The sequence below is a fragment of the Penicillium mononematosum genome (genome assembly GCF_028829835.1).
Source record: "Penicillium mononematosum strain IBT 11891 chromosome Unknown utg000002l:1.0-8112719.0:1.0-8118358.0, whole genome shotgun sequence".
NCBI classification, from domain to species: Eukaryota; Fungi; Ascomycota; class Eurotiomycetes; order Eurotiales; family Aspergillaceae; genus Penicillium; species Penicillium mononematosum.
This window is the reverse complement of record NW_026643272.1, coordinates 616,708-637,911: the sequence shown is the minus strand read 5'-3', so window position 1 is coordinate 637,911 and position 21,204 is coordinate 616,708. Positions and strand designations below refer to the sequence as shown.

General features: G+C 49.1%; 6 protein-coding genes across 6 annotated transcripts; 4 read left to right on the top strand and 2 right to left on the bottom strand.

Moving 5' to 3' along the window:
* Positions 1-133: 133 nt before the first annotated feature.
* N7519_001976 (nuclear telomere cap complex subunit Ten1) lies at positions 134-695 on the bottom strand (the record flags this gene model as incomplete). Its single annotated transcript, XM_057288754.1, has 2 exons — positions 134-521; positions 610-695. The coding sequence occupies 2 exons, from the start codon at positions 693-695 to the stop codon at positions 134-136; spliced, it is 474 nt and encodes a 157-aa protein (XP_057149956.1).
* A 473-nt stretch (positions 696-1,168) lies between these two features.
* On the top strand, positions 1,169-2,071 carry N7519_001975 (ESCRT-III subunit protein SNF7; the record flags this gene model as incomplete). The annotated part of the gene is made up of 4 exons (XM_057288753.1): positions 1,169-1,343; positions 1,440-1,644; positions 1,708-1,934; positions 1,992-2,071. 4 exons carry the CDS (start codon positions 1,169-1,171, stop codon positions 2,069-2,071), a joined length of 687 nt encoding a protein of 228 aa, XP_057149955.1.
* A 2,272-nt stretch (positions 2,072-4,343) lies between these two features.
* N7519_001974 (chromatin structure-remodeling complex subunit RSC7) lies at positions 4,344-6,313 on the bottom strand (the record flags this gene model as incomplete). The annotated part of the gene is made up of 3 exons (XM_057288752.1): positions 4,344-4,953; positions 5,013-6,153; positions 6,265-6,313. 3 exons carry the CDS (start codon positions 6,311-6,313, stop codon positions 4,344-4,346), a joined length of 1,800 nt encoding a protein of 599 aa, XP_057149954.1.
* Positions 6,314-7,751: 1,438 nt separating this feature from the next.
* Positions 7,752-12,218, top strand: schA (serine/threonine protein kinase SCH9; the record flags this gene model as incomplete). Its single annotated transcript, XM_057288751.1, has 3 exons — positions 7,752-7,887; positions 9,524-10,721; positions 10,781-12,218. The coding sequence occupies 3 exons, from the start codon at positions 7,752-7,754 to the stop codon at positions 12,216-12,218; spliced, it is 2,772 nt and encodes a 923-aa protein (XP_057149953.1).
* A 3,740-nt stretch (positions 12,219-15,958) lies between these two features.
* Positions 15,959-18,331, top strand: N7519_001972 (uncharacterized protein; the record flags this gene model as incomplete). The annotated part of the gene is made up of 2 exons (XM_057288750.1): positions 15,959-16,344; positions 16,426-18,331. The coding sequence occupies 2 exons, from the start codon at positions 15,959-15,961 to the stop codon at positions 18,329-18,331; spliced, it is 2,292 nt and encodes a 763-aa protein (XP_057149952.1).
* Positions 18,332-18,798: 467 nt separating this feature from the next.
* N7519_001971 (glutamine--tRNA ligase) lies at positions 18,799-20,919 on the top strand (the record flags this gene model as incomplete). The annotated part of the gene is made up of 2 exons (XM_057288749.1): positions 18,799-18,824; positions 18,960-20,919. 2 exons carry the CDS (start codon positions 18,799-18,801, stop codon positions 20,917-20,919), a joined length of 1,986 nt encoding a protein of 661 aa, XP_057149951.1.
* Between the last annotated feature and the right edge of the window lie 285 nt (positions 20,920-21,204).

Below are 21,204 nucleotides of genomic sequence, written 5' to 3'. Positions count from 1 at the left end.
CTTGATACCCCTCGCCTTGTATCCGAGGTGCTCGAAAAGTAATATATAGCAAAATGTCTAATGCAGAGACGCTCCATTAATGAGTGATTTCCTTGGGCTCCATGTGATCTTCTGAGCCACTACAGATGTTTCCTTAATGGGTGAACTGTATCATCCGCTCGACATGCTGAGAATTGCAAAGGATTCGCTCATACTCCCCGATGGAAATAGCTCCCGCCGGAAAAACCATAATCGCCTCGACATACACCGGACGAGGTGGGATCGCATCAGGCCTCTGGTTTGGCCGATTCGCGTCGCCGGGAGTCGAAGGGAATGAAGATGGAGGCGATAGTGGCGGCATCGACTCCGACTCTCTAACATAGCCCACAACATTCAGCCATGTTCCTACGCGCAATTCTTCGGCCGTCAGGTCCTCAAGGAGGGCATTGATGTCGACAGATACAGAGCTTGGAGCTGTCTTGCTGCGTGGATAGTTGTGTTCCAATATCAAATGGCCGGTAGTGATGGTATAATGTGTCACACTATGTGTACACAAGAACGCAAATCGTCGTTAGTATTGGAAAGCCTCGACTTAGTTCTATTTTGTTCTCTGCTCTGGGCCTGACGCACCAGCCAAGAAAGCGGATCTTCGAGTCCGCCTGTAGAGATGAGAGATCGGAGAGGAACACGCGAGTCGAGGGGCGCGGCCCATTCATCTCTGCGCTAGTTGAAGAAAATGCTTGACATTGTAAAAAGTATGAAAATTGAAGAAAAGAATAAGAGGCAGATCAAAAGGTCACAAACACAACGGTCTTGTTGGCGCACGTGACTGGCCTTACCGTGTATGTCATAGGCTCAGCGAGGGAAAGTCGGGCTCCCCTCCACTTTACATTCATCCAGAAATTATCCTTGGGAGCGCTCTCGACGAGTCCGTGTGCTCCAAACCCCCTTGGTCATTCGGGGCTTATTTCCCGCCCTTCTCTTACTCCGTCTGTCAGCTCACTGGCTTTGCCTGGAGCCTATCGTTCCACCTGACTTGCAGCAAAGAAAACAACCAATTTAGTCTTCCCTCCTCACTCACCCCGGATTTTCGGCCGCCTGGTCTCCTTGGACATATTTCCTGACCACCGGGACTTATCCTGCTTATTTACTCCCTTCGATTTCCAGTTACACAGTCACCGACATCAGAATGTGGTCTTGGTTTGGCGGGGCCGCCGCTCAGAAGCGGAAGGATGCGCCCAAGAACGCTATTCTACAGTTGCGCGAGCAGCTGGATATGCTGCAGAAACGCGAGAGGCATCTCGAGACCCAGATCTCAGAACAGGAGGCTATGGCGCGCAAGAACGTTAACTCAGATAAGAATGGTATGGTTGCGAATCTTGCAGATTGTTGCTGGACATCTATTTGAGAGTTGCATATGGTGGCTAACTATCTGTTCCTCTTATTATCGTGTTGAATAGCCGCCAAAAACGCTCTCCGACGCAAAAAGGTCCACGAGAAGAATCTCGAGCAGACAACAGCTCAGATTATGCAACTCGAGCAGCAGATATACTCCATCGAAGCCGCGAATATCAACCACGAGACCTTGGCTGCAATGAAGCAGGCCGGCGCCGCTATGAAACAGATCCACGGTGGAATGAAGCTCGAGGATGTCGACAAGACGATGTACGTTGCTACCGATCCCTTGAGCCTTATCTATCATATTGCCCTATCGTTATTATATTACAGCCATACTGATAATTCGCAGGAGGAACTCCAAGACCAGCATGCGCTCAGCGCCGAGATCGGAAGCGTCATTACCAGTTTCCCTATCGGCGAACAGCCGGACGAGGAAGAGCTCGATGCCGAGTTGGAGGGTCTGGAGCAGGAAGCTATGGACGCAAAGATGCTCCACACCGGGACCGTACCCGTGGGCAGTCAACTGGACCGGTTACCAGCTGCGGGGAATACAGATCGTAAGTTGGAACAGAGCAGATATCATACCTATCGTTCACTAACCAACTTGTCTATAGTCAAACAACCCGCCAAGGCACAAGAGGAAGACGACGAGGAAGCCGAGCTGGCAAAGCTGCGCGCGGAAATGGCCATGTGACAGCCTCTTACTTCCTACCATGCGACCAATGCAGCCTCGTTTCCGTTGAAGTCTCACCCTTTTGCTCTTCCTTGTTCTTTGTCTTACCCTCGCATGCATGACCCGGCCATTTTATCAAGCAAGCCTTTTTCTCTTTTGGTTCTCAGTGCATCAGCACCGGGAACCCTTCTTTATTACCTCTATCTCTCTTGTTGTTTCTCTACCATCCCCTCCATATGATCTGACACTGCCTAGGTATCTCTGAGGGCTCACGCCGGTCTGCCTTGTCTTGTCTTCTGTCACTTTTTCTATCTGGCTGTTCCACTCCTCAACACCCTTTGTTAAGCCAACTCCCTCGATCTCTTGGTTCCATGTCTATTTTTGCTTCCCTTTCTTTGAAATGGAGTTTTAGATGACCTCGGTTTTCCTTTCTTCTATTTATTCGTGTAAGCTAAGTTATTAATTTCAAATTTTCACCTTGGGGTATGCTTCCACACAGAATCACAAGTTCATTCATTATAACCTTAATCTCTAAAAGTAAACTAGGTTAAAATAATAGCTGATAATTTTACGGTAAGAGAATCTTCTTAAGGACCGTCATATCTTTCGCCATCTCAACAGACATCAATTCGGGCCTATGGCGCAGCGGTAGCGCGTGAGATTCCAGACCTCAAGGTCATCCGTTCAAATCGGGTTGGGCTCAACATTTCTTTTTTGTTAACTCTTCATTCCTTCCCCAATGCCTCTTTTTAGTCCCGAGACGTACCTAGGTAGATATGGTAAAACGCGTGTATAGAGAGGCCCATGGAGTATGAATCAGGCAAAATATACGACTTTCTGTGATGAAAAATGAGAATTTTTTCACTATGTACAAGTCATGTTTCATGAGTATTTGCACACCAGTACTTCAGGAGGGCCCCATTTTCTGCCGGGAATAACTTCGTACTCACTCCCAACCAGTCGTGCTATGTGGGTGGGTCATATAATAATAGGAATAGGTAGGCGGTGTTGACAGAGCGGTCAATGGTAGAGGTACACGGGTGCAAATACTCATGAAACGGCACTGTAAAGTAGAACTGGGCTGGATATTTGGCAGAATAAAAAGTGGCAGAAACTATGGCAGAATCTAGTAACAGCACTTAATTAGGAAAGCGGTACTGGACTTCCAGCCAGGTGTCAAACCTAGAAATATTTTTCTTTTAGCCTCAGTATGCCTATTTTGCTGAGAATAGGCATCAATTCGGGCCTATGGCGCAGCGGTAGCGCGTGAGATTCCAGACCTCAAGGTCATCCGTTCAAATCGGGTTGGGCTCAACCTTTTTTTTTTGCCAATTCTTCATTCATTTTTTTACTATGATTAGAGTCCAATATCTCTCAGTAGGTTCGTTTTGCGTAAACCTTATATAGTTTATGGTTATACTCAGGTCGAGGTTAAGAGAGGGCTCTATAATTTCAACACGTCTAACTATTAAAGTAAGTCAATACGCGTACTATATTGTATATAATATATCCATGGATATATACCAGGAGCTTTTGAAGAGGGGCTAGTTATATTGCGCATCTTATTATACATATATATGTACTGAAAGTAGTAGTTATAAATACCACCTGGGCAGGAATATGAAGTCTACTCATAGAAGAGTAAAGAAACCTTTTTTTTAATGTATTCCTTTTAATTTAAAAGGGCTTCCCGGTTCTTATTAGTAGTGTGATTCCACAACATGTATGCCAATACATAGTAAGAACACCTGCATATATATACCACTGCAACAAGTCAGTCCCCATGAACTGACTTTGTTTTGACCTTTTGGTCTAATGGGTAAATGTTAGAGCAGTGGCTGGCATATCTCAACAGTAACATCATCGAAATCGGCTCTATATCCATTATTTCCACGGCCTGACTTGTAGGTCATCAGTACAATACCACGGCTGAAGATATGGAAGTGGCTAATTCTTGATGGCTGCTTCGCAGGGCTAGCAATGTTGCCATTGAAAAAAAGTTGGTTCAGTGTTATCTAAAAATCCATCACTCGAAGCCAGTCATACAGATCCAGTGATCGAAGATCGAAAAAGAAAAGAACCAGTCAGTACAGTATGGAGATAGGCAAAGATCCACCAAAGGCGTATGTCGTGAAAACGAAAGCAGACCCGGAAGCAGAAAGAAAGAAAAAAAACTCCAGCGGCTTTTGCCTGCCATGTCCAGCCACCCAGCCCATGCTAACCTATAAATTTCGCCGACGCGCAAGAATCCCAAGGAAAAAAGAAAAGAAAAGAAAGAAATCGACTATAGAATTTACGGGTACCAGGCGTAACTCTTGGTTGGCTGAGTACGCTCACCATCCTTGGTCTCACTAGTCCACTTGGACTTCCATTCAACCTCCTGTGCCGCAGCATCAACGAGAGCTTCCTTGCAGTCTGGCGGAAGCAATTCGAGGATCTCTGGAGTCATGAACTCGGGATGTTCGGGGTTGGCGACGCTGACCAGGCCATTGGGGCCAATATCGTGCACATCTCCATCAGGGCCCGGGATGCCCATGTTTGAATATGGCGGCGATTCATAGACGATGTCCTGGATGACGTAGCGGTCGTGGAGGTGAGCGGGAACAGGTGAAAAGGTAGTGGCAAGGCTTTCAGTGGTCTCGCCAGTGGTAGCCTCGTGGGATTCTTGGGCTTCGTGGGAGGTCTGGTTCTCATGGCCGGAAGGAGAGCCTCCGTTGGAGAGGTTCAACGAATTCATGTTCGTCGTCAACTCGGTCGGAACGGATGCCGGAGCTGGGGAAACGCGCTCCCATCGAGCGTGAGTTGGCTGCATGATCTTCGGGTGCTGCATAATATTGGTGTGGACATCGTACACACCACCCAGATTCGAACGGCGCATCTCGGCGAGCTTTGAGTTAAAGTTGCTATACTATGCATTAGCCGACAGGTCCCAACGGGGTTTTCGCTTTCAATATAGACCCACCTTGCAGCCCGGGCATGCTCGAGCATCCAGTTGTCATCAGTAACCGGCACACGGCGTTTCTTGGTATCAACTGGCTTTCCACCAACAAGCGGGACCGCGGGCGCATTTGTGTGATAAACACTGCTTGCGCCGTGCCAGGCGACGTACTGATTCCTGTTGTAAGTTTCTCCAGGTCCGGGCAATCTGTCTTCCGGAACGGCCAGCTCGCCTTCCACATCACCGCGCTCGCGAGCAGCAGCTTCGTCATAGTCGTCGGTAATCTTCTTACCACCAACAATTATTTTTGCGCCGAACTCGCGGAACACAGAGCGCGCCGTGACAACACCAATGGCTCGTCCCTTATAAGAGTGGGGGATGAGATCGCGTTCAATCAAATCACGCTTGGCGTCATCATCAATGATAATCTTGTACAGCATCTTGTGCTTCTGGAAGAACAAGTACGAGTCACGGAAGCCAATGCAGCGGGCCGGTTCAGTGGACAACATGTAGAGGCGGTCTCCGCGACCAAGAATCTTGAAGGTACGGACTCGATACTCACGTCCGCCTTGTAGGTGGCCATTCTCGTCGACTTTAGTAGCACCAATTGGGTCGGGCGGAATCGACACTTCGTCGTTGATTACATCCATCATGTTTCCTTCCTTGTCAACAGGCACCTGGGTGAGATGGGAAGGGCCGCGGTTGCGTGCCCAGCGTCCACCGCTAGCAGCAGGACGACCACGGCGTCTTTTAACTGGAGTAGTAACTCGAAGTGGTTGCTCGCCATCGGCTGGATTCCATTCAGGCCGAGGGTACTTGGGTGGGCGACCAATGCGACGCTTGCCGCGAGGCGGAAGTGATGGGCGGCCAGGTCCGTAGGAAGGTGTGTTGTCTGTGTCGGCAAGGATTGAGTCTTCTGCGGGGGTCGCAGCAGTCAATTCTTCCTCTGGCTTGGGGGTGGCGGGTGTTTCGGTAGCCTCAACCTCTGCGCTTTCGGCTTCAGGTTCAGGTTCAAGTTCAAGTTTAGATTCAGGTTCAGCCTCGAGTTCGACGTCCGGATCTTTTTCGGGGAAGTCTTCTCGTTCGGCTACGGGCGAGGAGGGGTGAGAAGAAGGGACGTCGACCATCTCCTCATCAGACACATCTGGAATTGAAGGTACATTTTCTAAAGCTGGTTAGTCGCAAACGCGTCTAAGGGGAGGGGGAAATCCAATGCATAGTAGGGGAAGGAGCGGATGTTGGCGACACGGGCCAATATGGGTTAGGATCAACTCACTCATCGACTTTGCAGCCGCCTGAGCGGCCGCTCTTAGCTTTCGTGGCATTTTGTCGATAGTTGGTCGATATGCTGGGGAAGCGCAAATGGGGACGAATAGCTGTTTTGCGAAGGGCCGATGTTTTTCCGGGCGCCCTACAATCTGCAAACGCGGCAAACAATAAACAGTGCAAACAAGGCAAACTGCGTATTGTCCTCATGACGTCATATGCTCTTTCTTACAACGGAGCATTTCGGGCTGGCCGTTGGATCGGCAAACATTCTGCTTCTGACTGTTTTTCCATCCTTGTTCTTTTTCAATTCTAGACCCTCAACCGCCATTGCCGTCTCAAATTGCCCGTGGTAAATTGATATCATAGGTTCCCCGCATGGCACAGCATCTCGGGCTTTGTGTTACCCCCTCGTAGCCTGTACGGGAGTGCGGGGATTCAATATTCAAGATAAGTCCATCTATAGATCTACATGTTGACAGAACCCGCAAATACTCACCGGTCGTTTATCGCACCGTTCCTTTCCGAATAACATTGCCATTATCGGGCGTCAATTGCATCCATCCAACAAAGAGACAACTGCATCGAAACGCATAGGTTAATTGCTTGTGTAACCACTGACCTCATTGTCTGCCTCTATTTGCAGTCAATCTCCAATATCACATGCGAGATATATAGCTCCTGAGTCAAACCCCCCTAGGAGGCTTGAGAAAATCATGTCCCGGGTCAGGAGCAAAGTCGCCATGTTTCAATCACAGTAGCGAGTCACCGCTTCGACCAGGTTTGCTTACGGACAATATTTGAATTGGCTTTACTAGCAGCAAGTTCGGATAGCACATTAAAGGCCATATCTTTTTTATTTCTCGGCCTAGCAACTGAGGAAACGTGGATGGTTAATATAAGAACGCCCCCGGAGATATATTTATTCATCAAATCTGTAGACAGCTGGAAGCTTGAAAAAAATCGGAAAATCAGGCTGAGTGGCTTTGAAAGGTGCTTACTCTGTTGCACGGAGTACAAGTCCGCCGATCATGTCCCAGTGCAGATGACCTACAAATTCAATCGAAACTCGGACTCGGTCCCGTGCTTAACGGAAAATGCACATTGAAATCATGCAGGTCTCGGCTGTACATCGATGTAGGTTGTATACCACAAAAGGTTGTCGAGATGTGCAGTATGAACTGCACGGACTCATGGTAAATGCAAATGAATACGCACTTTTTATCATGGGGTACGATGAAATTAGATACCATCCTTGAACTGACGTCCTGGATCTTTATTTCCATAGCATATCATTCGTCATACTACATAAACCCAAGGGAGGTTGCGGAAAGTAAGCGTCGATCACGTCTTGATTCCCCCACCTATTCGAGGCCATGGATACTATAATCGTGAGGGGCCAAATCGGAGATCGGCAAAGCTCTCTAGTGTTTCTTTTCCTTCTACAATTTATTGCATAGTCACAGAAAGCTCACTTCTGTGGCACGTACATCATTCATGCACGACCCGGGTCTTAAATCCGCCGAGCCACATGTTAGTGCAGAGGCTGGGACCTCACGGCGCGCGCCGATGACGCATGTGGAGGCCTGGGAGCATCCCACTGCGACCACAGCATATCTCACAATTTCACCTGGTATGCAGATGCAAGGGGGAGCTGAGGGCTCGTCCCAGGCGATATTGAAAGCTGAAAGTCGTCACAATCTCGGGATGTGTGAATGAGGACTTGATCTATGGGTTTCACAGTCGACTGTATTTCATTCATTGAAAAGCATAGGGGTTTTTGTATTAATTAGCTGCGTACAGGTAAAGTAAAAATATATACGTGCTATGTCGAGTCATATATAAACTACTACCTAGTATAACACGGAAACTATCCGAAATATAAGAAGCGGATTACATCGTATACATACTCCGATGTTGTCATCAGATGCAAGAATAAGATACCCCGCTGTGAGAGTGGAGATAGAGATTCGGAGCGCGATAAGAGAGGGAAAAGGACAAGTATGTACATGTATCAAAGGGAAAAAAGGGCGCATGCTGAGAGGCGAATTCCTTATTCCTCTCAGCCTCTTTTGGTAAAGTACACGGGTATAGCCACATGCTCTTGGCCTATTGTCATTCGGACTATTGACCGTGACCTGAAAATGCAATAATCTTGTTTCCTTCACATTCTGGAAAGATCAGAAGGAAATGAGGAAGAGAAAATAGATCTTTTCCGGACAGTTATCTCAATATCTACATATCTACATATGTACATAAGTACCTATGTACATAGGCGCGATGAACAATGTCACTCATATTATCCACATGACGTTGAGTCTTTTAATTTCGTTTTATATTTCTATTTTTTGATTTCTGAATTTTAATAATTTCTCATTTCTCATTCCCCTTTCCCCTCTTCAGGAACAGTACGGATTAGGAAATAAGGTGTAGATGACTCGGGATTAGAGAACCTTGAAATACAAGAATGTGTCAGTGTCCTTTTTCTTAGTTCCGGCCCTTCTGAGAACTTTTATCTTATAGTCAGCTTCAGCTTCATTCAGCTGAGTCAATATCTTATATCTTATATCTTATATCTGAGCTTATGTCCCTTCCAAGGTTAATAATACGGAAACATGGACTCTCAATGAAAAGCCTTTTTTTCATTATCTTTCAGTGGGGTTCTATATTACCGAAGAGAATCCCACTTCTAAATCCAAAATCCATCGAATCGCCAACTTTTTTTATTTTCTGTTCTGTTTCCAACCAAACAGAAATAAAAGAATAAAACCGAATTCATTTTCTCGTTGGGGAAAATCCGAACGGGTTCAAATCCATCCCGCAAACTCCCTTAGCTCATCAAAAAATCCTCATTTCTCTTTTTCCAACTCCCCAATTTCACTCCCCCCACTTCTCGCTCCTCCTCGACTTTCTTGAATGGAAACACAATGGCTGCGCAGAGTGGACCCGTGTTGCACGGCGACGACATGAAGACAATGAAGTGAGTCAACTTATATCTTTTCTTTGGCTTAGGTATTCCTTTCGAAAGGCGGGGTTGAAGAGGGAAAAAAATAAAAAAGAGGGTCCACGATCCCCTCACACCGCATTGCATTACAGTCTGTTCTTGTTAGGGTTGACCTGCATGAAACATTGTGTTTCGAGGATGATGGCTTTCGCTCAAATCCTCGGTTTCTCGCCTTTCGTCTCGGACCTTGTCGGAATTTGCCTACAACTTTTGAATTGAAGGTTTTATCGGAATCATTTCCCTGGCTAACCTTTGGTCTCAATAGCTCTGGACTGGAAGACGATACTCAAGATCAGATCAGGTCGAATGGTTCTACCCCCCACGCCGACTGGAATCGCAACGCCTGAACCTGATCCGGTCGACAAGCGTCTGCCTTCCATTATGCACAACTACTTCCAGGTTGGTTCTTTCTCCGGTGATAAAGCGAGTTTGCCGCGGTTATGGTCATGTCTGTCGAAACCCTCTGAGGACCTTCAATCAAATGCGCATACCCAACACTCCTCCGATTCCTCCGAGTCTTTTGTCATGATGGAGCAGGAAGATGGGTCTGATAAGATGGAGGAACATCCCAGTCTGCATACCCCTCCACATTCCTTGTTACAGCACGAGTCGGATGAGATGGAACTCGGGACGAGTCCAGGAGTGTCCTCTATCTTTACAACGCTGAAGAATTACCTCATTTCACCCACACAAACTCCTCCCGAAGACCCTCCTTCTCGCCGTCAAACCTCCCTCCCAGTATCCAGCATCTCTGACGACGCTGTTCTTGCCACACATTTTTCCAATCCATCCCTTCCTCCTACATCAGATGCTTTTTCCCTGATTGAAGCTCCCCTCGACCATGAGAAACCGCATGTCTCAATATCTTCTGAGAACCTAGCCAAGCTAACTGAAAACGTGCCCGATGGGTTGCGTCTTAAGAATACCCCACCTCTTACTCCCCGGGCCATGTCCAACGAGGTCCCAGCCGCCCAGGAAAAGAGCGCCACTTCCACACCGCAAGAGAGCGCGCAAGAGACCCCACAGTCTGAGTCAAAGCCGGAAGACATGGAAAGCTCCACGGACGAGATCACCATGAAACTCGATGAAGCATTCCCATCCCAGTCCCAGTCAGAGGCTGCGCCTGCGTCAGCAACATCGACATCCCCGGCCAACGGCGCGCCCACGGGCCCGATCAATGGTAAATTGTTTGTTAAGATCACCGATGGTCGAGGACTGCGGCCAAGTTTCGATCCGTATGTGGTGTGTGTATTTGAATGGAATGAGTATATCTCCAAGGGTGCTCGCGACGGTGAGGAGGAAAAGAAACGGCGCCAGCAGGAGTCAGATGCCGAAGAGGCTGCGGGTCGGCCCATGGCCATTCCGTTGAAGACCCGATCTAGCTCTCACAACAGTGCTGTCGAGGGCGACCACAAGGGGCGCACGCCCGTGACAGACCCGCACTGGGATCACGAGGCCACCTTGTATGTTACCCAAACCCAGTTCCTTCACTTGGAGTCACTCACTAACACGTTCTGTTAAGTGATGTTATGGGAGATCAGTCGGAACTTGATGTCACAGTCTATGACCGGAACAACCAGGAAGCTTTCTTAGGTCACGTACGTCTCCGCGTCAACCTCAAGGAAGATCACAGCCGACTAGAAGGCTGGTTCCCCTTGGTTGCGCGCGGTGCCGGCGATAACCAAGTGTCTGGAGAAATTCACCTCGATATGAAATTCGAAAAGACAGATCGAAAACAGGTCGGACCGAATGACTTCCTCGTCCTCAAACTCATCGGCAAAGGAACCTTTGGACAGGTCTATCAGGTCAAGAAGAAGGACACACAGCGCATCTATGCGATGAAGGTTCTCTCTAAGAAGGTCATCATTCAGAAGAAGGAGGTGGTACACACACTCGGAGAGCGCAATATTTTAGTACGCACCGCGATGACGGCCTCTCCGTTTATTGTTGGATTGAAGTTCTCCTTCCAAACTCCAACAGATCTCTACCTCGTGACGGATTACATGTCGGGCGGCGAACTGTTCTGGCACCTGCAGCGTGAGGGTCGGTTCCAGGAGGCCCGGGCGAAGTTCTACATTGCCGAGTTAATTCTGGCTCTGCAACATTTGCACGAACACGACATTGTATATCGGGATCTCAAACCAGAGAACATTTTGCTGGATGCCAACGGTCACATTGCGCTCTGCGATTTCGGTCTATCCAAGGCAAATCTGTCACAAAACGACACCACCAATACCTTCTGTGGTACCACTGAATATCTGGCCCCAGAGGTATTGCTCGATGAGCAAGGATATACAAAGATGGTCGACTTCTGGTCCCTAGGTGTCTTGGTCTTTGAGATGTGCTGTGGCTGGAGTCCGTTCTACGCCGAGGACACTCAGCAGATGTATAAGAATATCGCATTCGGCAAAGTCCGATTCCCCCGTGATGCGCTTAGCACCGAGGGAAGAAACTTCGTCAAGGGTCTACTGAACCGGAATCCCAAGCACCGACTGGGCGCCAATGGCGACGCCAAGGAGCTCATGGCACACCCATTCTTCCACGATATCAACTGGGACACGCTGTGTCGCAAGGAAGTTATTCCTCCGTTCAAGCCGCAGCTGCAGTCTGAAACTGACACATCGAACTTCGATCCCGAATTCACAAACGCCATGGAGCTGAACAACTCGCTCAATCTCCGCGCCGCAAACGTCGCCAACGGCCTCATGCCAGCCTCCACACCCTTATCCCCCGGAATGCAAGCCAATTTCAAGGGCTTCACCTTTGTGAATGAGAGCTCTATTGACCACCACCTTATGGATGACAGTGATCATATGGAAGACGACGCTATGCATGACGATCACTGGCAACGAGGCCACCGGTCGGGTAACTCGGTCGACCAGCGCATGACGGGCGTCCAGAAGACGCACGATGGCACGGAACCCGGGATTTTCAACGTTGACGATACCTTTGACATGTGATTACGTTTTCTTTTTTCTCTCCTACTGCATGATCATGGAGTCTTGATCTGGCATGCATTATGATTTCTTGTCTTGTCTTGTACATGCCTTCGGATTGCATCATCACTTCCGACCCGCAAATATGGGCTTCTGTTTCCATTCCCATTTAGTCTCGCCTTGTTTCTGACTCCCGTTTCACTCATGCTGGTGTTTCTGGGATTTTGCCCCACTTCCTTTCGGTCTGTTCTCCTGTTCTGTCGAACGTCGGGTGAAGACAGTGATCATTCTGCTATCGTGGACCACTCCCGGGTACTAATCTTGAGCCTCGCCACTCGGTATGGTTACATCCCCCGTGGTCGTTTCGTCAGCCAGTTCCCAGTCACATACCCCTACTCCCCGGGGTTCCAGTTAGTTTCTTCACGTTCCGTTAGAGGGAAACCCCGGGGATTCTTGCGTGTTTGGTGGAGTTGGGTTTGGGTAATTTTCATTGTGCACCTTTATTGTCAGCCATCATGTTATAGGGCGATTAGTCAAAGCGAGCTATCCATAGATCTTTGTCTTTGTCTTCTGTCCTGTCTCCGGCGCAATGTTGATAGCTTTATTCTCTGTCCTCTGGGATTGATGTCCTGAATTTTGATACCTGCTCTTCTCTCTTGGGTCCTTTCTCCGGTCTGCTTCCTGCTTGTGTCATTTGCCTCCTCCCTTTGCTGGGTTTCCTGTTCCAACATGGTACGGTGGTAATTTCAGGGATCTTTCCTCGTGGATTTTCTTTTCTTTGCATATCCGAATCTGATTGAAGCTACCCAGGTTCGAGGATAACTGGGTGGCAGCAGAAGGTTCATTCCAGTTCCATTTTCATGGCGTTGAGACTGATATATCGGCAACTCATGGGGCTCGATTTGTGTCTGCATTTACATAGGGGAGACAGATATGCTGTTATCTTCCGTATAATCCATCTATCCTTTGGGCCTTGGGAATTCTTTACTACTTCCATAATATGCTGGCAATGCTGTTTCCTGTAAGCATGTGCATGTCATATATTGCCCAGCTCCGTTGGTCCGGTGCTTTGTACCTCGCTCATCTACATACATATATAAGTACATACAATATACATAGGCATATATCTACATAGGGACCGTCAGGTAAATAATGACACTAAATTTAGACTCCTCTTATCGCCCAACTGTTCTATATGTGCATGCAGCTTTACGAGTCTAGGCCATGCCAGGGACGTACTTTCCCATTTAAGAAAATGTTTCCTCGACAACTACGCCCCTTCTACTTCCGCCACTTCCCTGATTTGTTCCTTCCAGTTTGGGAACTACACATGTGGATAGGAAGGTGCAACCTAGGCGAGGAAACAACTATAAAACAACCGCCCCCCCCCCCCCTCGCCCGCAATGCAGGACCAAGTTAACATCCCACAACCATAACTATTATAAACTATACAAATCCTCAAAAACCAAAATGGCCCAAAAATCAAAACCAACAATCCTCCCTTCAACCTACACGCGGACAACGCCCCCAGAAACATTCCCTACTCCAGCGCACGGCGATATATCTTGGCACACTCTAATTTCATACCCGCAAACAGAGTCCACAGACCTCTGCGCAGGAATAGCAACCTGTCCACCAGCGACAGGCCACCTCTGCGCGCACCGCCACACGCAGGCTGAAATATATCATATCCTCGAAGGGGAGGGCAATGTGACAATTGATGGGGTCGTGAGCAGAGTGCAGGCTGGGAGTACGGTTTTTATCCCTTCGGATGCTAAGCACGGGATTGTCAATACTGGGCCTGCGGACTTGAGATGGTTTTATGTTTTTCCTACGGGGAGTTTTGGGGATGTTGTTTATCGGTTTAGGTAAGATGAGGGGGAACCCAAGGGGAAGGGGATGGAGAAGGCGAAGTTGTGAGTACAAGGTTGCTTTTGATCGATGCTAGATACAAACAAGCACATGCGGAGTACAGCACTAGGCAATGACTTGTGGACTGTGACCTGCGATAGCCGCAGATCATGTGTGAAACCATTTTTATGAAGTTCGGATCCATGGATTAGATGGATTAGGACCGTACCTACCTAGGTACCTTGCGTCACTTAAATACCTTTCAGACGTGATCAAATGGAATGTGCTCACCGTTCCATCCGAGGCGCCTAAAGCAAGGCAGCAATGGCCGGCTCCATTGATTGTGGTTTCCGGTTCGATTGTAATGCAGATACACGCACAAGCGGACCTTCCAAATGGAATTCCAAATTCTAGGAACGCCCCGAGAGTAGCATTCTCAAGCCCTACAAGGTACAGCATAGTCGGCAGCATACCGAGAAAAAATGGCGCGATTGGCCGCAGTACTGGAGTTGGACCCTCAGGGTGTCCCCACCAGATCGGAGTTTCAGCTGTGAGACGCTTCCACATTCTGATCTGTTAGAGAACATCTGAAGACTGAGACATTATATTGTACGTATGGTACAAACATACATACCCAAGCGTCCCGCTTTTGGTTGGCAATACATATACATTGTAACATGTCAAGGCAGGGGAAATGGTGCGGAAGTACTCGGTACTCCGTCCTACGCGTTGAGTCTTTTGCAAGGTGTGGTTCATTCGCCGATCTTGCTATAACTATTGATCTGGGAGATTGTTGCTTAGTCGACACGAGCATGTTTTTAGGTTTAATAATAGGTAGACCTTCCAAGGTTAGATACGATATTATAGGTGGTGATATTCGGGATGGGCAAGGCTGATATTGTCAATAGTGGTACGTATGTCGATCCCTTTATGCCATGCAGTGACGTGCAGACCACTCTGGAGTACGTCGTACTAATAAATCCGAAGCCAAAAAGTAAGAAAGATGTTCCTGAGCCGCCCAATTGCCTATTTCACTGGCCTGCAGGATGATATGCGCTTGGGCCATTTGGATATAGAAAGGGGATAATCTGGGAGTACTACGGAGTACTATAAGATGAAACACCTTTCTGTATTAAGCTAAAACATACCACGTCGAGAGATAATAATAACTACTCCGTATAACATATAAAGTATGTTGTACAATAATACGGATATAGCAAAAGCAAAGGGAAAAGGAAAAAAAAAGGAAAAGGGGTACGACATGGACCCACTAGGTTAAACCCAAATAGGCGATAGCGTCAGGTCCATGAACCTTTGGATGTTTTTGATATTCATCTTATTCAGTGTACTTCGTGTATATTGTAGGGATATTAGAGGATTGTAGTTCTTATTTTATATCTACAAGACGCTACAGAGTATATCGTAACATAAAAAACTACAATTCGATTTATCCGGTTCGTATATAAAAATTGTATGTGGCCCCAACCCCTGAACCGCCCATCCCGTGCTCCGCTTCTACTGGGCACGCTGCACGGCTTGCAGTATGTCCACGGGGACCTTCAACTCATTCCTGATGTGGGGGAGATCGACTGACAATTGTCTTTCTTTTCTTTTTTCCTATTTTTTCTTTTCCTGATTTTCCATGTTAGTTGCTAGAGCGTTTCTGATCCTCTCATTTTCACATATCCATTTTACTCCAACTCTCCAGGGCTGTCTCTTCATCTCATTTCTTGAGATTGTTCAATAAGTGCGTTGTGACTATAAAAAAACGGCTGGAATCTGCCGATCTCTACATATTACGCCATTTCCCGAACTCCCCCTTACATTCCCGAACCCCTCCACCTCCCTATTGGGAATTGACATTGCTTTTTCCTGTATCGCGTCGTTTGCTCCGATGCCAGCGCAGATTCACAATGAGTGTTGTCGCCACTAGAACAGAGACCCCTGTGGTATCTTACAATTCTATTCCCGAGAACCATGTCGACTATACCGTTCATTCACGAACGTCCTCGATATCATCCTACAGAACCAACTACACCACTTCAACCGCGCCGACCACATATTCCCCATCCTCACCCTCTTCATCTTACCGCCAATGCGACTCTGTCAATTCTCTTCCCAAGTTAACTGAACCGATTCAACGCCGAATACCGCATGAGGTCTATGAAGTGATAATCAACCATTTAGAGGAGTTACACAAAGGGCAGCACCAGACAGGATGCACCACGTGTTTTCAACGCGACTTACACGCCTTATCCTTGACATGTCGGTCTTGGGAGAAGGCAGTTAGAGGTCCTCTGTGAGTTTGAGTCCTCCCCTTGATTAATTGGAGGTCATCAAGAAAACCAGGATTGTTTGCTGATTGAATATACCATACTAGATACCACAGTATACACATTGTTGGAAATGACTCCCCCGCCCAACTCAAGAAGTATCGTCTGAAGAGAGGGAGTCGCCTGAAGCTCCTGAGACGAACCCTCCGCGAACGGAAGTTGCTGGCCAACCTTGTATATGAGCTACGCGTGCCTCAGTTAGATCTGCTCTTTACCACGACAAAACAGGGCCCGCAGTGGCAAGAGTACCGAGACTTGGTAGCATCCGTGGTCATGGTGTGCCCGAATTTGGAGCGCCTGCTGGGCTTATCTATCCCGTACCATCATGAATTTGACCGTCTGACCCATGCTTTGTCGACCCGCAAAAAGCTCAAAGAGCACACATGGATTTTGGGCGAGCCCGCAGAAGTATCGGAGCTGTCTCCGCGTGATGACTCCTGTCCTGGGAGTCTGGGTCCTTCCCAAATGTTCGAGTTTCTAAATTACCACACCTCGTGGACGAGTCTGGAGACAATGATGCTTTATGGCTTGAACGGAAATGGTGCGTTGGAGCCCAGCATCTCCCTGCGCATGTTCAACCTTCTTCCCTCGTTGCGAAACCTTTGCATTACCTCCTTCAACAAAGACTCCTTTGATGATAACACATTGATGTGCTTGCCACCATTGGAGTCATTAAGGCTGGAGAACCTGCCCGGGATTACAGATGTTGGCCTCACGCAGTACACTTCACGACCTGAATCACTCTCCCTCAGGACACTCGTCCTGATCGAGCAAAACGTCGAGTCACTGCTAGTCATTTCCAAAATCCTCGCGTCACTACGAGGACTAGAACGGTTCAAAATAGTCCAAACCGAAAAGTGCCCAACTTTGCCCGGTGACCATATGATCTTCCAGCCTATCCTTGCCTCATCAACTCTAAAATATCTCCACTGGGATGTGGCATGCCCAGACCCAGGCACAGCCCTCACCCAGCTCGATACCCTCCCCTTCCAGAAGCCTACAAAACCATCCAATACCCCCAACTATCATCTCGCCCAAAGCATCATCTCCGCTGGTTTCCCTCAATTGGAAGCTCTCCGTGCACCGTCCGACGTGGAGCCCCCGGGTGCGCTCCAGGCTGTCTGCCGTCCTATATTAAAGGGCCAAGCCTTACTCCGACCAGACCGGTACAGCTTGCCTCGCAGCTCCCACGGTTCCGTGAATACTCGACCGCTCGCTCTACCGGCGGGGAACAATCTGACCTCAGCTCGAATTCGTGCCCAAACGTTCATCGACATGGCCGCTAAGGACACTGAGGCGGGCATGCCGGTTCTGATCCAAGATTACTCCGACTCGTATGTGCCGGACAACGCGCAGAACTCCCAATTCGAAGACGAGCCCGACCAGGAAATGGACGACTACGGGATCTGGGCTGCCTGCGAGCGGTTCAAACACAAGGATAATGACCACAACGGCCCCAAAACGGTCTACGAGTTCCGCATGCCAACTTTGATGGGCCGTAGTGGTTTCCGGGATCCTGCAACGGGCGCATCAATTCCTCACTTCATTCTCCGTCCTGATATCCCTGGTCAGGAGTTAGACGGTGGCTTGATTGGGTGGAAGCAACTGCTAGCCTCGAACCAGTCACTGTCATATGCTGCCGGAGTAGGCGTCAACTGCTTCAACAGCGGAACCCCTTCCATCCCACCTCCCGAGGAGCCCATGTCGCCTTCATCCAGCATTTCCAGGTTTGGATGGGGAAGTTTGAGTGGGCGATCTATGACGGGCACATCACCAACGACACCCACGACACCACTCACGCCTATAAGTAGTGCATTGGGCTCGGCCTTGCCTTGGGAGAAGGATACCTGCACTGGAACCTGGAACCACAAAGCCGGCCGTGACTGGTGGTTCCACATGGAGCGTGACCGTCCGGGCAACTCAGAGCTCGTTGACATTAAACAACTTTTCTAACTCATTCTTTCGAATTTTTTTCTCCTTTATTTCTTGTCTACATATACCCTACGCCATATACCCCACAGTTGTTTTCTTTCTTTTTCTTATCTGGTCTTCTTTTCCCATTTCGTTTCGATCATCCAGTTCGCTGGTTCTCACCTCATTGTACAGGGTTAATGATACACACGCTGCTGTGTCAGATGGACGGAGATGGCGTTGCATAATGACTTCATACCCTTTAAACCTTGGTCATCGAACTATCTTCCATTGTTATATCATTATTGGCGCGTCGTTGGAAGGGTAATGTGCACTGTTCTTCTTTCTGTCTTATTTGAGTCTGCGAACTCCTTGTACTATATTTGTACAGAATTGGCCACATAATAATAATTGAACAGCATATAAAATGACTCATCCTTTATATGTAAAAACAGGTAGCCCTATAGCCCTTTCGGCCTACGTTGTATAGTCACTCTGACACCTGGAAAATGTGGCGTCAAGGGGCTCCAGGGCGGTATGTGTCGGCAGGATAGAAGATGACTCATCCCGGGCTAAATCGGACCGATAAGCGAATGTCAACTGATAAGCATTGAATACAAAGAGCCCCTCGTTGCGAAAAAAATATCCCCCACATTCGCTTTCACAATAGTCATCCGTCGCAATGGACCCCGCGAAGCCCGTCGACCTGCCTGAGAGGCCCAAGGAGGCCACCGAGCCTACAGTTCCACCCCAAGAAGTCCAAGAGTCAGGAAAAGAAAGAGGCCGCAGCGGCCAAGAAAGCGGCAGCCAAGCTAGCAGCAAAACAGGACCAGCCCAAATCAAAGGGAGAGCCAAAGGCACCCAAGGCCAAGGAGGCTCCTGCCCCCCGGGACCCCGAAGCCATGTTCAAGGTCGGCTTCCTGCACGACGTGTACCAGGAAAAGCCCCTCTCCGAGACCGTACCCAAGATCCGCACGCGATTCCCGCCCGAGCCTAACGGATACCTTCACATCGGCCACAGCAAGGCCATCGCAATCAACTTTGGATTTGCGAAGTACCACGGTGGCGAGTGCATCCTGCGCTTCGACGACACCAACCCAGAAGGCGAGGAGGAGCGGTACTACAACGCCATCCGGGAGATTGTGACATGGCTTGGCTTCACACCTGTGCGTGAGACCAACGCCAGCGATAACTTCGACCGCCTCTACGAGCTCGCAGAGGACCTCATCCAGCGTGATGGCGCATATGTCTGCCATTGCACCAAGTCCGAGATCAAGGCCCAGCGTGGTGAGGTTGAGGGCGGCCAGCGCGGCGGAGAACGCTTCGCATGCAGCCACCGCACACGACCTATCGAGGAGTCCATGGCCGAGTTCCGCGCCATGCGCGACGGAAAATACAAGGCTGGCGAGGCAGCACTGCGCATGAAGCAGGATATCACAGACCCGAACCCGCAGATGTGGGATTTGTTCGCTTGGCGCATCATGGGCAGTGAGGACAAGCAGCACCACCTCACCGGCGGAAAGTGGAAGATTTACCCGACCTACGACTTCGCGCACTGTTTGTGTGATAGCATTGAGGAAATCTCGCACTCGCTCTGCACAACTGAGTTCGAGCTCTCCCGCGTCTCGTACGAGTGGCTCTGCGATAAGCTGGAGGTCTACCGCCCCAACCAGCGCGAGTACGGCCGTCTCAACATCACCGGCACAGTTCTGTCCAAACGCAAGATCATCCAGCTTGTCAAGGAAGGACATGTCCGCGACTGGGACGACCCACGTCTGTACACGCTCATCGCGCTGCGCCGTCGCGGTGTGCCCCCCGGCGCGATCCTCTCGTTCGTTAACGATCTCGGCGTAACAAAGAACACCACCAACGTCCAGGTCGCCAAGTTCGAGCAGATCGTCCGCCAGTACCTTGAAACCACAGTCCCACGCTTGATGGTCGTCCTCGAGCCGCTGAAGGTCATCATCGACGACCTCCCGGAAGACCATCTCGAGCTCATCGACTGCCCCTTCTCCAAGGACCCAGCCTTCGGTACCCACAACATCCCCTTCACGAAGACAGTCTACATCGAGCGCTCCGACTTCCGCGCCGTCGACTCACCAGACTACTTCCGCCTCGCTCCAGGCAAGACAGTCGGCCTCCTCAAAGTTCCCTACCCCATCACGGCGACCTCCTTCGAAACAGACCCTGCCACCGGCGAGGTCACCTGCGTGCACGCCAAATACGAGAAACCCGCCGAAGGCGAAGCCCCCGTCAAACCCAAGTCCTTCATCCACTGGATCGGCGAGTCACCCGCGCACAACAGCCCCATCCGCGCTGAGGTCCGTGCTTTCAACTCGCTCTTCAAGTCAGAGGATCCGTCTGCCCACCCGGATGGCTTCCTCGCTGATATCAACCCTGACTCCGAGGAGATCTTCAAGGATGCTATGGTTGAGACTGGCTTCCGGGATATCTCTCGTTCGGCGCCGTGGCCTAAGGAGGAGGGTGCTGGGGAGCCTGGCGAGAATAAGCACTCTATTCGCTTCCAGGGTATGCGTGTTGCGTACTTTGCTGTAGATCGCGAGTCTACTGATGAGAAGTTGGTGCTTAATCGCATTGTTACTCTTAAGGATACCCAGGGTAAGAATTAGGACTTAGAACTGGGGCCTTTTTCTTTGTCTTGACTCTGTGATTTCTCCTTTTCTTTTCCTTTCCTGTTCTTTTACTATATAAAACCCATGGTGGAAGGTGTGTTGGTGTGTGTGATGAGCCACGGTTGTTGGTATGGATTTATGACCATTGCATCTTTGCGTGTCTTTTTATCTTTTTTTTGTCCTTGGGATTCTTCGGACTATTGTGGTATTCACTATGCATAAGTGATTATAGTGGCAGTTGTTGATATGCGCTACACGCTACAATGCACAGCGATCAAACAA